At 45.3% G+C, this 16,646-nt stretch overlaps 2 protein-coding genes and 2 non-coding genes across 4 annotated transcripts in view; 2 read left to right on the top strand and 2 right to left on the bottom strand.

Annotated features, from left to right (window-relative positions):
• LOC131286705 (ubiquitin-like protein 3) overlaps positions 1–2,842 on the top strand; it is a 49,952-nt gene extending 47,110 nt beyond the window's left edge. Inside the window, exons 3-4 of the mRNA XM_058315694.1 lie at positions 1,751–1,915; positions 1,998–2,842. Of these exons, the coding sequence (XP_058171677.1) occupies positions 1,751–1,915; positions 1,998–2,062 (230 nt within the window). The 3' untranslated portion in view covers positions 2,063–2,842. The remainder of the gene's footprint in view (positions 1–1,750; positions 1,916–1,997) is intronic.
• On the bottom strand, positions 1,521–1,592 carry Trnaq-cug (transfer RNA glutamine (anticodon CUG)). Its single transcript has one exon. It is a non-coding gene; the product is annotated as a tRNA-Gln (tRNA).
• Positions 2,843–6,209: 3,367 nt separating the features above from the next.
• Positions 6,210–6,282, bottom strand: Trnav-aac (transfer RNA valine (anticodon AAC)). The gene has a single exon. It is a non-coding gene; the product is annotated as a tRNA-Val (tRNA).
• A 2,738-nt stretch (positions 6,283–9,020) lies between these two features.
• Positions 9,021–14,160, top strand: LOC131289642 (integrin alpha-PS3-like). The gene is made up of 5 exons (XM_058318938.1): positions 9,021–9,214; positions 10,463–11,562; positions 11,917–13,021; positions 13,088–14,012; positions 14,086–14,160. Exons 1-5 carry the CDS (start codon positions 9,021–9,023, stop codon positions 14,158–14,160), a joined length of 3,399 nt encoding a protein of 1,132 aa, XP_058174921.1.
• Positions 14,161–16,646: the final 2,486 nt, after the last annotated feature.

Below are 16,646 nucleotides of genomic sequence, written 5' to 3'. Positions count from 1 at the left end.
GAATTGTCGTTACATGTATCACTCGAACGATGGTTCCCCTTGCCCTCTCCCCATCGAAGTTTATTTACTCCATTTTGGCCCTTCCGATGGCAGCCAACTCCGAGGGGGCAGTATTGTCTGCAACGAACCTTCTTCCATCGAATGTATCAAACTTCAGCCTCCAGGATCGTTTACCCCGAGCTAGCGGGCAGAAACGTTGAATATATTTATGTGCGTTTGTAAATATCCTCCTGCCACCCTTGCGACAACCGGACAAATGTCTTTTTTTATTCCATAAAGGAGGTTCCTAACATCAACCCCCTAACCGCTCGCTCTCAGTTCCTCGTGTCATGTGCAGACGGGGTTTATCCTCAACCGTGATCCGTACGTGTCCTCCGATGTGTCCGTGCACTTTTCACGGTTTGCACTGTGGGGGTTTGCTTTCTCATCCCTTCAATCGAACGTTCACCGGAAAGATGGCCAGCGAAACTATTCCCCAGTGACATCGCCCAGCCGTCGTCACGTGTGTTCGTCCATGACGTTTCTTATCCAATCTTCGTTGGTTCCTCCGCCCGGTTCCTCTCATCTTTAACTTAAGTTTATTTGCCTTCCCCGTTGCCTGGGGTCCGTTTCTCCTTCGGAAGGGCGACTTCCTTTCGGTTTTTCGTTTCCGGTACCGATCGTCATTTAGCTAGCTGGTGGAATGTTGTTTCGTTTTGCCATTCCTTCGCTGTCTTCAGTCCAACAAAATGGACATCAGAGTAGGACGAAACGGCCAGGGTCGGGAGCGAATGAACATCGCGGGAGGAACGGGAAAATAGATCCTTGTCAGTAGGACATTATTCTAGCAGGACGAAAAGGGCGCGCACTACCTGACGGCGGGTGTGAAGTACGAGGGGAAAACGGTACCGTGATTAATTGCCAACATTAATTACAATCAAAGTCGGAAGAGAGACCAGGTTTCCTGGGGGTGCGCGCGGGTCCGGGGGTATTGTTGTTAGGCATGGCGCTTTGTGGTAACGACAGCATCTTCTCTTCATGCACGCGCTTTCCCAGCGGACACTCCTTGGTGTTGTGCACGTGTAGCCGAGGGTGCCTCATTAGTTTTTGCTGTTGCCCTTTGTTTCCTATTTTCTGCTCTAATGTGCAATCCAACCATATTTAACGTCTAGACTCAAGATATCGCGATGCGATGGTATGGTATGTCGCCCGCGAGCGAAGAAAAAAGATGGTCGCTTTTCGCTCAAAGTCCCACGTGTTGCCTTGCACTGGCAATATTGTTATTATTGCTTTGTTACGAGGAAAAAAGACATAATCAGTCGGCACAAAGCTTACTGTCTTGCAGGAGGTAGGCAGGTAAATAATTAATTAGTAGCAAAAATTAAATATGCAAGCCACACACCTTCGTACCTCAATCTTTTTACTATTGTTTTATAATTTCTAACGAAATGATAGCAGAATAAAGTGTTTCTATAACCGGAAACCAGTTTCCGAGCGGCAGAAAAGCATAAAAAGTTTCAAAAAAAGATTCGGGCTTCGACAGGTTCCACCGAGATTTGAACTCGGATCGTTGGATTCAGAGTCCAAAGTGCTAACCATTACACCATGGAACCGGTTGAGGGAAGGCGCTCTACACGATGGTTTAGTTGTGAAGGATGTTCGAAGTGAAAAGCACCATCTCACACAAACAGTTCAACAATTTCACACACAATCGTCCCCTGTACTGACCCAGTTTTGCTTTTTTTTCTTTCTTGTTGTCTTTCATCCACAGACTGGGAGGCGGAAGCGGTAGCGAAGGCGGAAATCTTAAGACTCATCTACCAGGGACGCTTTTTGCACTGCAACGTCACGTTAGGCGCGCTGGGGCTACCACTAGGCAAAACGACCGTGATGCATTTGGTGCCGCGTGATAATCTACCCGAGCCAAACTCGCAGGGTAAGTGCACGTGCACAATTGCATCCACGACACAAACCTGTGCAGCGCTTTTCTATATCCGTGCTTCTCTTTCCCGTTTTAGACCAGCGACAGAAGAGCAAAGGCGGTTCCAGTAGATGTTGTTCCACTAGTTGTTGTATACTGTAACCACCATCATCGCGACGGAAGGTGATGCGTTCGTGCGTGCGCCGTGCGTACCCCTGCACCGCCGAGAGAGTTTCCTCCCTGGTACCAGCGGCCGGTGCCGGAAGTGTCTACGTGGAGTGTACGATGTTCCGAGAGCGACGAATAATAACAAACCCTCGAATACCGCTGATAGCCAGCCGTTTGCCTGTGAACATGATGCACTGATGGTGATGATGATGATGTTGATCACATGCTGCCCTAGCACGATCGGCGTGAGAATGCGGAGCAACGAAGAGAGGCAGACCGATATCTTAATGTGTTTTTCATCTCCTATGGAGTGTGTCCTAAAGTGTTGCTTTGGCGTGCGTAGGTTGTTTTTTAGTACCGACAACATAGACGGCCGCGTCGACCGCCCTCCAAGGTTCGCGCAAACGTTGGGTTCATTTCAAATGCCAAGATATGCCGCACAGTATATGAGACGGCAACACAATCTGCAATCAGTAGCATCGGTAGCAGCAGCGGCAGCAGCTTCATCGATGCAGGGCTGTTAAATGTATATGCGTATACGTACAAGTAAACTATAAAAAAACACACTCTTCAGAGCTCTACGGATCACAGAAACTCGCGCAATGACTCCAGCGGGGGGACGCTGGTGGTGGTGGGCGGGCGGAAGGCACTTTTGTATTATTAGGGAAGCAGCGAATTTCGGTTAATGTTATTTGTAGAGTGATAGTGTACTAGTAATAGTCGAGATAATATTTAGTGTTACGTTTATTAATTTTTTTTTCCTCTCCCGAGCCGTCCCGTTAGGAGGTCCCGTTTGTTTTTACACTTGTTTCCGTTGACAGCCCTTCGTGTCTATGTTTATTCTATTTTGTTTTACTCGCGAGAACCATTTATCTCCCGAACGCACTGCAATTTTTTAAAGTCGAATCCCAAACTGCACACACGATCGAAGCGAGGCAGCAGCAAACACAGCGAGGGGAGCAGAAGTAAAGTGAAATTGAAGGCACGGTTCAAAAGAAGCTGCATAGTTTTGTTTTTGTCTCACTCTGAGGATACGTAGGAATCCATAGCAGATCAAACAGAAATTTGCAAATACTCACCTGGTGTGAGGATGACTGATAACAATGACGATAACTAATGAAAATGGCATATCTTTGCGTTGAATGTCTACGAAGCATCTTTCCGCTGATGAATGAATGTTGCGCATGATGAACACGTGAACGCGTTTGGATGAATGAATGATGAATGAATGCATCGAATGTCCATCACAACAATGACACCGGGGGTCAAAGCTGGCCCTGATATTCCTTATCCTTCGAGTTCCCTGAACGATTTGTTTAGGAAGGTCATGAAAAATGTAATTTTTTCGCGATCAGGAAACAAAACGGCACGTGCCAGCAGTCATAGTATATTGCTTAATGTTTCTCTCACCCTCGGCTCCCGTACACACATATCTTTTCAACTGCAGTTTCTTCGATCCTGTGTGTATGTCCTACCCTTCTGGTTACCTTATTTTATCAGGGTTGTAACGATGAGTCGAGCGCGCCCGGTTCAGATATACCCTCCAGCGTTAGTTATCTTTTGGGTTTTTTTGCGGACCCGGAACTGAATTCCCCTTTTTTCTGTTCGCCAAAGTTTGCCACTTTCTACTCGACTCAAAACTCCCCGCTCAACCGAATCTGAGGCATCGTACCACCACCAGTCAGTGGGTTTTACGTATGTGTTAAGTAAGTTAGATGCTATTGTTTTGTTATTGTAGTGAAAATGAGCGATTGTGTAGAGTTTGGGATGGAATAAAAACGGTGGCAAGGTGGGACGGGCTTGGTAAAGCAAAGAAAGCGTTCGTAAACGACTTTAGTCAGTTGTTTGCAGTACAGGTGCGTAGTATAGATGGAGGGAAGCTGCAAGTAAAAGTTATTGGAAGCGAACCAGCAAGGAATGGTAGAATGGATGTAGTTATATGAAAACAAAACACACAGACACACACAAACACATATATATAACAAAACTGAAGCTTATTGATGGTGGTATGAATATAATTACCTTAAAATCGACAGAAACAGTGAAAAACAAAAACAAACCAATTGCAAAAATAATCACTATACCACTGTATACAACATGCACTGTTGTGTCCCCCCTGTTCGGTGAATGTTGGATGGACAACAAACCTACCAATAGTTTAATGGTATAAATTTGACCCGCGTGCGAAGAAGGAAACACTGAGAAACTGACTAACTTAGGCGAAAAGAAAGGATTCTATTTTGTTCTCTTCTGTTTAGGTTAGTATTTAAGCAATGGTGTATTTCATAGCGACCAGTGGGCTTGAAGTGAAGTGGGCAAAAGATGCGAGATCTGCGCTGTTTGTTGCGGGTAGCATAGACGTAAGAAAGGATCGATGGCAACTCGGTGCGTACTAGGGCGAGCGAAACAGATGCAACTACTATCGAAATCTACTACCATTAACTTACCACGGTACTCAGAACAGGCAGGATTCCGAATCAATTCAAGCATAATTACAGTTCTGCTGGGTGCTCGTATCGACAACACATCTATACCCACACTCTACCAAATTATTATCCTCTTGACGTAACGCGCAAGATAATTTACGAACTCATTAAAATAAAGCCAACACAGGCAGCAGCGCAAACAAAGAAACTCACAAACAAACAAAAATATAACAGACAGTTACAGATAGAGTTTGATAACTACAGTTGATTACCAGTCGGTACTGTCGGGGGTGGACGGGACAGTACAGTACGGGATACATTTACTCACTCACGCCACTTCATGGCCCCTCATTACCGCAAAAGCTACTAAGCCACATGAATCCAAGGAACAGACAGACAACAGCGAAACTCCACTGAGACCAATCTGTTGAAAGGTTGTCCAGGTGCGCTGCTTTCAGGAAGCTATAAGGGTCAATCTCGGCTGAAATCTGATGAACATCTATGTAAATCAAAATCTCAAAGTTTTTATGTTTGTGTTTTTTCCTCACCCCTTTAAACGATAATGCACATTTTCCCAGGACCATAAGACCGCCGATCCCCCGCATGTTTCTGCGTCATCGAAATCACACCCTTTCTCTCTCTCTCTCTCTCTGTCTTGCTCTGCATCTTTACTCTATCCATTTCTCTTAACGTCACAGATAGAAATCAACAAAAAAAACATTCACGTTTCCTTTCGTCCTTTTATATTATACCTTATTTTCAACCAATTGCTCTATTCTCCCAACATGGAAAGCCTAGTTGGGAATGTTGTAGTTTCCGTTGTGTTTTGCTCAGATTTTAAAGAACAAACACTATTTCCTAGCAGAATGGGCAGCATCTTTAATCGCCAGAGGCAGCAGTACGAAAGAGCTAACATAAATCAAACAGACAAGAATGAAACAAACTATTAAAGTACACTTACTTCGTTTAGCGATTAGTGATGTGAAGAGGAGTGTGGACAGGCGAGAGAATACGCGATATTTTAAAATTAGATTCAGACAAAAATAAAAACGACCGGAAGTGGAGAAAAACAATTGGGGGGTAAACAAAGCAAACAAAAACCGATGGAGCTAGACGTGTGTGAAGGTGAGTGAGAGAGAACAGGGGACGAACTTCACGAATTGCACGGGACGATAGAATTAGAGGCAGATATATACATACAGGAGGCGGAAAATGGAACAAGCGAGGGGAAATGTGTTAGGAACAAATGTTAAAAAATTCAAACGTGAACGTATTTCCTGCGTCTAGAAGTGATAAGAAAATGTAGCAAATGTAGAACGAGTATGCCACGGACGGGCGGACGACGTTAAAATACGTGATTATGATAGCAGAAATGATGAAGCAGAGAAGTGTACGTACGTAAAGAAGATGTGGTATGAAGGATACAACACATTCAGACACAAACACACACACACACACATAAACCGATAAAAAGGACGAAACCCATTTGTGGCGGAAAAACTACCGGAAGACAGTGTGGAGGAGTATATAATAAAAGCGGAAGATGTATTGTTAAATCCGATGTATGTATATTGATGAAGCAAGTGAAAGAAAAATGTAATAATATATTTGAGTTACATGTTTGTTGGTTACGATTTCGGTTCGAGTTCGGTTACTTGGGAATTTCGTTTACATATGCTATGCTGAAAAACAAAAAAAATTGTAAAAAGTTTCCCTGTTTCCGCCCGGGATCGAACCGGGGGCCTTCCGCGTGTTAGGCGGATGTGATAACCACTACACCACGGAAACAGCTATGAGTGACGGGCATTATAAACTGTTCAGTATGTTAGCATCGATACAAATCATGATTTTTCTTTCATTTTCATTCTAATAATTTTTGTTGAAACATATTTAACATAATTTTTTCCTTCGATTTCTCTCTTGTTTTACATATGGTAGGCAGAAATACGTATTTCATACTTCATGAAATATAAAACCCATCGCGCAAAAAAAGGCTAATTTTTTCATCACATTTACTGTGATTCTTCATGTTACTGCGTGTGCTGTTCACATTTTCACTTCTCTCTTAAGAATTTGTTTCCGAAAAGCATCCGAATGTAATCAACCCTAACCGCTTATCGAAACCGGATACTGATAAACTGATGTGACGAAGAGTGCACTACGTGCTGCATGTACACGCTTGAGTACGTATGCATGCCTCATGTTTTATCTTCCAATGGCGTTCGGATAGCTTTGCTTAAGTCTTGCTAGAACATTTTTAAATTCTAATTCTAGTTCTAATCATCTGAAGAGTCCAATCAGAACCATTAGAAGAGACAAAAAAACGTGCGAAGCTGCATATCCAACTATTTTTTCCGTAATTAATAAACCTGATTAGACACTTGAAACTAGTAAGTTGGTATTGTTGTTGTTCACGATCAAGTGTTGTTTTCAGCGGGGGGCTCTGCATAACTGCATAAAATCAAAACAAACCCGACGTTGGAATGTTATGCTACTCCATCAGATAACGTCATCTATCACCACACTATCTCCAAAATATAGTCATCTAGTCTGGTACAGTCCGATACAGTACCAGCTGCACCCAAATAAAGCCGAATCAATATTAACAACGTACCACACAGCCACAGTCCCTCGAGCGGGTTGTTTGTCCCCTTAATGCCACACAACACCTGCAAGAATGTTGTTTCCACTTGCACCACATGGATCCGAGGGGGGTATTTTACTCGTGCACCCCGCTAAGGCGCTCCCAGATGAATCATCTGTGTGCTGGCGGAATTCGCGGAAGGTAAGTCGACCGCCGGGGAAAGTCCTTCCTCTGGTGTGGATGGGAGCATCTATCGAGGTTGATTGCTCACCAGCACGATCCCCGTAACGTACGTCACGGACGGAACCAAACCGGTTTCCAGCGAACGTCCGCAAGGCGATCCGCCGCGATCTTACGTCACGACACCGCTAGGGCTGCGTACTGGCTGCGATATCCAGCCTCACCAACTCGCTACCCGAAGGCTCGCCGAAACATATCGCGCTTTTTGACCACGCGCGCGGCAGTCTCTCGCGCTCGGTTCGTGGCACGTTGTTTGGTCAATTGTACCGGTGACATCGACCTGGGCGGACGTGTTTTTCTCGACGCGCGGGGTTGTCTTTCCTCGACAGCGAACCGACACAGGCGCGCGTGTGTATTGCCGGAAGCCGGCCTTCGGTGTGTGCTATCGCAACGTTGCTATTTGCGTTATCCGGTGACAAAGTGTCTTATCGTGGAGTGGGACTCCATTGCAAGGTGCTTTTTTCCGAGCCAAAGTGCAGCACAATCTAAGGTGTGGTCCCGTTGAGTCAAGTCTGCAAGTTGAGCATGGAAAAAATCTAGTGCAAAGTGAGTTCAATGTCATCATATTTAAGCAAAAGAAGGAGCTTTTAAAAATCTACTTTGGGCGTACCAAACCCAAAACGGAAATCTGTGTACATGCGTTTGTGTTTGCCCTCGCGATGATATTTATCCAAGCATCGATTCACCGTTCGTCCACGGAACCTCTGTTTCCTCAGTGACCCCCATCCCTACCAGCATGCCAATGCCCCATGGTATCCGGTTCCGTTCCGGGTTTGAAATTTAGCATGCTTTGTTTTTTAAACGTTCCCGTTCTTGTATTCAATGGTCAAATGTTACTCTCTCTCTGGTTCTGTGGTCATGCGAAGTTTTCGAACGTAATTCCTTGGCAGTGACTCGCACCGTGACTCATTTGATTTGCCCACCCTGACGTGTGGACCCTACAGATTCACGAGTTCCCTAGCATATGCTTCCCTGTCCGACAGTTGTTTTTTTTCCTCGGCATATCTTCACTGACCACCTGAACGAATGACGAATTTGCTTAACCCGCGAAGTTGCCAAGGGACATCGCTGTTGCGTGATTCACTTGGCTTCGGGCGCGCGTGATATTTCAATTAGGACGCCAAGCAGAAAAGAAAAAACACTCAGCTACCGAAAGACTATTGAAAAGCGAGTCGGACGGAGTCATGTCGCAAACAAAAGCAGCAAACCAAAATACACTAGCGCACTCGAAAAAAAAGGCCAGCCCTAAGCGAAACCGAAGCAAATCAAGTTGTCATCCGTGTCGTCAGCGGAGAAACGTCCAAACTGCCGACACTGCCCACTAAGACCTCCGAGAGGACTTGGTCCAGTAATCGTTGGGCGGTTTGGACAAACAACGCCGTGTCGTTTGTTCCGGTGGATTGATGGGAAGTTAATTAAAGGTGTTGTTTTCTCCCTTTCAGCCATGTGCGACGCTGCCCAGCAGTGCCTGTGCCTGTGAGATAAAGTTTGTGGAAAAAATCAGGCCGTGTCCCATCAGCAAACCGTGACCGAATTCATCCGCGTATCGGTTCAATTAACGGCGCCCGCTTCGAAAGTTGATTGATTTTCGAATACGCTTCGAATACACATTTCGAGCGGAGACGGAGACGAATCTCCATAGTGAGTGAGATAAACAAAATTTAAATATCACCATTTGTGTGCGAGAGTGGCGATCCTCGCGATGAAGTCACCGACACGGATCACCTCGGCCGTGACGTTTGCCGCTTTCTTGGTTGCCCTCCTTGTGGGCTCCAACGATGGTTTCAATCTGTCCCCACTGCCGAACTACGTGTTCCGGGAGCCGACCCTGCCGATTTACATGGAGAAAGTGCGCAGCTCGTACTTTGGATTTTCGCTCAACCTACGACCTGGAGGGTAAGTAGTACGAAGAGGTGGTGGGTGGGTGGGCGTAGGGAATACCCGGCTCAAGCTTCTCAAGGGGAATGTCTTTGTTTGTTTCGATTACGCGGTCGAGTAACGAGGTAGGACTCGCTAATGACTCATGCCTATTTAAGGAGCGAATGGTCACGGAATCCTTCGGATGCATCTTCTTTTGAATGCTTCTTTGTGACCTTGGGCCATGGCGGAAGAAGGAACAAAAGGACTTTAAAAATGAAAAGCTATTATAAATGGTTTCTTTCTTGAAATTATTGATCATGATCGAGTGTTGGAAACAACACAATGCGGTAAGTTTCCTGCTTCGCCCATATTATTTATAATACACAGACGTACAGGACATTACGGATACCACCAGTTGCCATCAAAGCCACTGTATTTCTCTCGATATTCTGTTGGCAAGGTATGTGTACGTCAGCCTCGGTTCTGTAGCGATTCACCTTTATACGAACGTGTCTTGTCCCTGTGGAAATTATAATATTTGCACGACGACGACCGGTACCACCTCTTGCGCCACACTCGCTTTCATTTTCAATCCAACTCCCCAACGGGTGATTGTCACGACAAATTCGACTGGCTGGCTTTATTAACATAAAATAATTACGCAATGGAAAATTAGCACCGGCAAAATATCATACAAAACCGGAACGAAACATTAAAGACACTCCCCCCGAAAGCAGGGGGTTTATCTGTCGACTAAGAAATGAAATGTTAACTGACGTCAACAGAAAGAGAAAGTACGTAAAAACTTGAACAAATGGATTGACAATGTTTTAAAAACAAATTTGACTTGTTTCAAGAATATAAGATTAATATTTACAGTCGAAAGTTTTTCGAACAATAACACAAAAATGTAGCAAAACCACGACTTATGAAAATGCAACAATGTCGGTGGATGTAAGTTTGAAGGTCACGCATTTTAATAACTGCTTTAAATTATCTTGGTGAAGATGCTGGCATTATTTACACCTTAAGGAAACTTTCTAGTCTGATGGTCGATAGGCAATTTACACAATTGTGTCTAAGTGTGGCCTTTTAAATTGTGGTCATCACAGTTATACTTTGTTAATTTGCTATGATAAATGCTCGAGTACCAGTCACTGGTTTATAAATTAATTTCTTAAATTCCTCGACCTTCAGCCGAGTTTTTAAACATTCCGTCAAAAATAAAACAAACTATATGTATTCATTTTTAATCCTTTCACTTGCGCTTCCGTTTTTCCGCAGAGTGATCATCGGCGCTCCACGGGCCCAATCGGATCTGGCCGCGCAGCGAAAGGTAAACGAAACCGGTGCCATCTACCGGTGCCGGTTCGACGATGGCGTATGCGCCCCGTACTACTTCGACAAACTGGGCAACACCTTCGCGGAGCAGTCGGACTTTGCGTACAACTCGGAGAAGAAGGACTTCCAGATGCTGGGCGCCAGCATGGACGGGCACGGTACGGATGGCGATCGGTTCGTGGTGTGCGCCCCGAAGGCGATCAGCGAGCTGGTAGACTACTACCTGCTCCATGGTATCTGCTACATTACCGATGGCACCGAACCGATCTACAGCGAGCCCAAGGATGTGCGCAAGATCATCCCGCTGCGCGCCAAGGACAAGCAGCTGTACAAGCTGGGGTCCGTGCAGTTCTACAATTACATGTACGGCGAGCAGGGTGTCAGCGTGCACGTGACGGACGACGGCGAGGAGGTGCTGATCGGGGCACCGGGGGTTTTCAACTGGCGCGGCACGGTGGTGCGATACAAGAAACGAGTGAGCGATGACATGGGAGGCCTCAGTCGACGGGATGCGGTCGAGGGGGGCCACCATTCGAACCGCCATCGGCGGCAGATCGTGCAGTACGTGAGTGACGTGCCGAACCCGTTCTTTAGCACGCTGCAGGATGATTCGTACTTTGGGTACGCGGTCAGTTCGGCCCGCTTCCTGGGTGACGCTGAGAAGACACTGTACGTGGCCAGTGCACCGCAATCGGCCGGGCAGGTCGGTGAAGTGTTCATCTTCGATCTGATCAACACGGAGGCTTTTGTCGAGACGCAGACTAAGGTGTACTATACGTTCCCTGGCCAGCAACAGGGCGAGTACTTTGGTTACACGCTACTGACGGAGGACTTCAACGCCGATGGGTTACCGGATCTGGCCATCGCCGCACCCATGCATAGCCGCAACGGGGACTATGATAATGGCGTCGTGTATGTGTTCTTGAACGAGGGTCAGCTAAACTTTCAGCTGCAGACCAAACTTTCCTCTGGATACGACCTAGCCGGACGATTCGGAACGGCCTTGGCGAAGATTGGCGATATCAACCGGGATGGATACAATGGTAAGCTGAACTGTAAATCTAACGAAATCGCACCCAAGATAAGCCTTTTTCAGTATGTCCGAGACCACTCACCAATGATGTATCAGTGTGGGGTCCGAAGAAAATATCAAACGTATCAGATGTCAGGCATTCGAATCATATGTCTTCCTCAAAATTACTAGTTCTTTGATACATTTATCTCGTAGGAAACGAGTTACGAGTCCATGATCATGTATTACATATCTTTCGAAGAGGCAAGGGACGTTGTGCTGAAGACTCTAGCTTATTGTGCTTTAATTATTGTTCAGATTAAGATATGGAGTACGATATTGGCTTGGTTATAATCTGTTATTTCTGTTCACCCTTTTTCCACAGACATTGCCATTGGTGCACCGTTTGAGGAGAATGGCGCCGTGTACATATTCCTGGGTTCCGCCGATGGGCTACAGTCGAAACCGAGCCAACGTTTGACGCCTCCAGCGAACGAACTCCTCACACCCCAGCCCATGTTCGGGCATGCTATTTCCCGTGGAAGCGATATTGACGCGAATGGTTACAACGATCTGGCGATCGGTTCTCCAAACGACGAGAAAGTTTATGTCTACCGCACGTACCCGGTGGTACGCATCGCGACGGAAGTGTCCTCCACCAAGCGTGAACTAACCCTCGAGGACACGTCGTTCGAGCTGGCCATCTGCCTGGAGGCACTCTTTCCTGCCGGCACTCCGTTCGACGTGCAGCTGCGGTATAGTCTGAGTGTTGACGCACAGGTTGGACGCGTGACGCTGCCGGGAGGAGTAGGAGGACATCGCAATGATACCGTCACCGTGACCAGCACCAACGAATGTCAGCGTATCGAGGCACGTCTGAAGGCGACCGCCGCTAGCATCTATAAGCCGGTGGTAGTGGAGCTTGTGTACGAGCTCGTGTCCCAACCGTACTCGGGAGATTCTGGTGGGCTTGGTGAGTTCAACTCGCACAGTGCCCTACTCGATCCGACCGTGCCGAATCGCGTGTTCCAGAAGATCTCCTTCAAGACCGGCTGTCTAGGTGAGGTGTGTGTGTCTGACCTACGGTTAACTTCCCGTTGGTTGGACATTACGCCGGTGTACGTTCTTGGCAGCACCAAGAAGGCATCGATCGAGTTCGAAGTGTACAACGGCGGTGAGAATGCGTACCTGCCGCAGCTGAATGTCACTCTTACACCGGCCCGCCTCAAACTGGCGAGGCTGACTTCCGAGTGTCGCCAGACGGAAACGAACGACTTTGTGAACGTTCTGTGCGAGCTGAACAACGGATTGCCTCTGAGAGCGTCCCATACTGCCAAGTATACGCTTATCCTGGATATGACGAGACTCGAGGGGACAAGTGCGGAGATCCGAGCCGAGGCACTCAGTTCCAGCGAGGAGTCGGCACAGGACGATAACTTCCTCGAGGAAACGCTAACCCTGCAGGAGTTTAGTGATATCGAGATTATAGGGTAAGCTCAGTCGCTAGCTGATCGTGATAATTGAGAATGACCTTCCCTTGTTTTGGTTCTTTGCAGAAAAACTTCCGTATCCGAGTTGTACCTAGAACAGCAGTCCGGAATACAGAACATCTCTTACGAGATCCAAGTTCACAGTAACGGTCCGAGCATGTTCCGGAATCTGACCTTCACACTGGATGTTCCACTGATTTACCACAAACCAAGCTCGGGAAAATCTTACAAAATCATCAACTTCAACGAAATCATCGTGCAGGGTTTATATAGCTACAAAACGCTCGAGTATGAATGGACGCAGAACGACGTCACGCTGTTGCCCAACCCGATCGAGCACGGTTCCGTCCATCCTGGACCGGTCGACGTCGATGCACTCCATCGGCAGCCGAGTGACTTCGATCTTCTCTCCACCGGGGGCAGTATGGATCACGACTCAATGAGTCTTCGCCGTCGAAGGCGTCAGGCGTCCTCCGACTTCAACCGATACCTTGGTCAGGTTGAGGAGCATTCGCGTGTTCGCCGTAGCCTGGCGCCGATGAACAGTGCCATCCTTCAGGGACTCCCTGGCAACCGGACGCTGTTCTTCAGCTGTGCCGAGGACGACTCGATCGCCATCGAGTGTGCCCGGCTAACGGTGCTCGTCGATATCTTCCGACCGACCAACGTGCCGATCAGCATCACCATCAACTTCCCACTCGATCTCGATGCGATCAACGAGGCCTTCCTCGAGCGGGAAGACATCTTCGTCCTGGTAATGGCGGCCGACGTGCAGAAAAAGGACGACCCATCCGGCACCACGTTCCAACTGACCCGCTCCAATCCGTTCACCGTCGTCTACCGATACTCCACCTCCAGTACACCGATCTGGGTGTACATCGTGTCCGCACTCGGTGGCCTACTGCTGCTCGGCTCGATCACGTACGGTCTCTATCGGGCCGGGTTCTTCAAACGGGCCACCAAGGAGGAGATGGAGAAGCAATATCGTGAGGTAAGTCATCGGCGAAAAATCCGTACTAGTCCGTACGTACTACAAATAACGTCCCCTTTCACTCCATTCACAGAGCACTCGTTTGAACGAACCGGAACCTACGTCGCAAACGCCATCGGAGCCAACCGCGGAGCTGCGTTCAAACTGAGCCCCATTCTGCAAACTGCACTGTTTGCATTTTACCGATACCAAAATGAATTTTGTTTAGTTAATGGTACACAACAGTCAATCAAACATCCTCCAATATGAAGAAGACTTCCGAAAAAGGAAGCGAATGGTTCCATGTGAATTGACAGCGTACTGATTCATAATTGTACTGATGTTTAGGTAGCTAAATGTTTACATGTTCTCTTAGCTTAATATATATTTTATCGCTACGAATGGCGCTCCTACACTGAGATTTTGCTTCGGTTTACTACCTAAACCTAAACAAATACGACGATTAGCAGATTCAATAAGAAAAAAATGTATGAACAAACGCATACAGTTTAAATAGTAGTATTTTTTCTAGTCTAGATTTGCTTTTAAACTTATTTGTTGTATGATATTTCATTTATGATATACGCATCGTTTAGCTGTAAAAAATGTTATCATTGGTCGATAAATTATTTCTATAGAGTTGCGGAGAGTGCATTGTTGAAATACGAAAACAAATTGTACAACACCAATACCTCAATGTGCTGATTCATAATCTTATCATCCGCCTTCATATCTTTGCTCGAGTTAGAGTGAAACTTATGAGATTGTGTAACAAAGTGTAGCGTGATGTAGAAGCATAGGTTTTATGACACAGAACTCACCTTGCATTGCTCGCTCCATGGAATATTAAATCATTGGTAAACCAACACTTAAGCGTTTAAGCTGTGTTAAAGATTATAAACAGTTATCCATTTCAAAATGTCGTGTCAAAAAATGGTTACACTTCACCTTTATCAAACTGTAAGAAATGAAATAAAAAGACACCCTTTTCTCGTACAGCTTGCGTGGTTGATACTTATTCTTTCTGTGCTTGCACAAATGGAGATAAAATCAACACACAATTAATAATAAATACCTTTTATTTGTGTTTTTCTCTTTTTCTATTTCAGTGTCTGTTTACCACTTTCGCCGTTGCTATTGTTTTGTTTGCATGTTGTAAACATCGCACTATATATGTTTTATATATATGTATATTTGTATATCTTTTTCATAATTTAATACGTGTGCCTCTGCTTTACTCTAAACTCTAACCCTATTACATATCGGCTTCTTGTCTGATGTTTTAAGGTTTATTTGATTGCTATTATGCTGTTGTCAAGTAGAAATGGTAGACGTTGGTGTATTTATGTTGCTACTATTGTGTTTTGCTTTTTTCTGTTAGTTAATAGTTCTATGTTTTACGGCGTATGAGGTGCTGTTCACAGTGGAACGATCGTTTTCGACTCAGTTTGTCTTCTTTCTCATCCCTTATTTTTATTGCATTAGTTAGTACACTTATACTCGCAAAGTACATTGTAGCATTCTCTTTTACTTCTAGGAGGGGTTGGCCTCGTTGGCGTGAACGACCACTATATCTATAGAATGTACGTTTTCTCGTTATCATTTACGATTGCAAGCAGTGTTTCGATAAGGTGAATGATGTCCCGTACTATTAAATGAGTGCGCCTTGGTGGTGAGTTTACGAGTATACGTTGGCTGTTGGCTTGTCGCTTGTTTGAGTATATTTAGGCGTGTACGCTTGGAAGAGTTGTGTCACTGGGTATTTACTGTATGTTTTTTTTTATTCCCCTTACCAGCAGGTTGAGTGTCTTTTCTTACATGGTTTGAACATGTTTTGATTTACTTTAGGTTTATTTTTTTCTGTCATTCATATCCTATTGCTACTCTCGGTTATGTTGCGCTTCCCGAGCTATCTCGGCTTTGCGTGTGTCGTTTGAATTCACTAAAAGGTCAAAATCAAAATACAATATAATGTAATCGATAAAAATTGCCACATACTTCAAACACAATGTGTTGTTTGCGTTCTTTTGCTAAGATATAACTTTTTGCTCCAATTTCATTATATATTTCTAACATATTTTCTAATGCTTTTTTGCTTCAACTTGTGAATAATTTCTACTAGCCATACGGGAGTGTATTTTTTTTTACTTTAGTTTCGAACTATAAATCATAAAATAGGAATTCTGTGTTACGTCCTTTCTAAATACCTAAATGTAGGGGACTCTCTCTCTCTCCGTTTGGCCACTTTCGTTTCCCATTCCCATACAAAGTAGTAACAATTTTCCTCAAACCTTGAACTGGGTGTCGTCCCATAGCCTCATGTATTTCAATAATGAATCGTTTTACGGTGTACATAAAAAAAAATGAATTTCTTAAGGACATTGTCACTGCACGAACACTCAGACTTACATAACATAACAACTTTTCCAAAGGAGAATTTAAACATTCGTGTATCCCTTATCAATTCCCTAACCGTTGTCTCAAACCGATATGGGGATTCAGAAAGTGATCACCTTCACTCTTTTATAAATATCTCCCGTTAATGAAGCCAATTAGAATAACAAATTTTGCTACACCCATCCTCCCGAAACACAGTCTACTAAATGGCTATTTGCTGTCTTCTCTAGTAGTCTCACTGGCATTAAACACGCAGAG

Source organism: Anopheles ziemanni, chromosome 3, assembly GCF_943734765.1.
Source record: "Anopheles ziemanni chromosome 3, idAnoZiCoDA_A2_x.2, whole genome shotgun sequence".
In the NCBI taxonomy this organism is placed as follows: domain Eukaryota; kingdom Metazoa; phylum Arthropoda; class Insecta; order Diptera; family Culicidae; genus Anopheles; species Anopheles ziemanni.
The sequence above is the reverse complement of the archived record's forward strand: the minus strand, read 5'-3'. Positions and strand labels throughout refer to the sequence as shown.

What these genes read in the sequence shown, in the direction of transcription:
- LOC131289642 (XM_058318938.1), top strand. Translation starts at nt 9,021, where the DNA reads ATGAAGTCACCGACACGGATCACCTCGGCCGTGACGTTTGCCGCTTTC. An exon ending in CAACCGGGATGGATACAATG is followed by an intron (nt 11,563 to 11,916) that starts GTAAGCTGAACT and finishes CTTTTTCCACAG; the next exon opens with ACATTGCCATTGGTGCACCG. An exon ending in TGGAGAAGCAATATCGTGAG is followed by an intron (nt 14,013 to 14,085) that starts GTAAGTCATCGG and finishes CTCCATTCACAG; the next exon opens with AGCACTCGTTTGAACGAACC.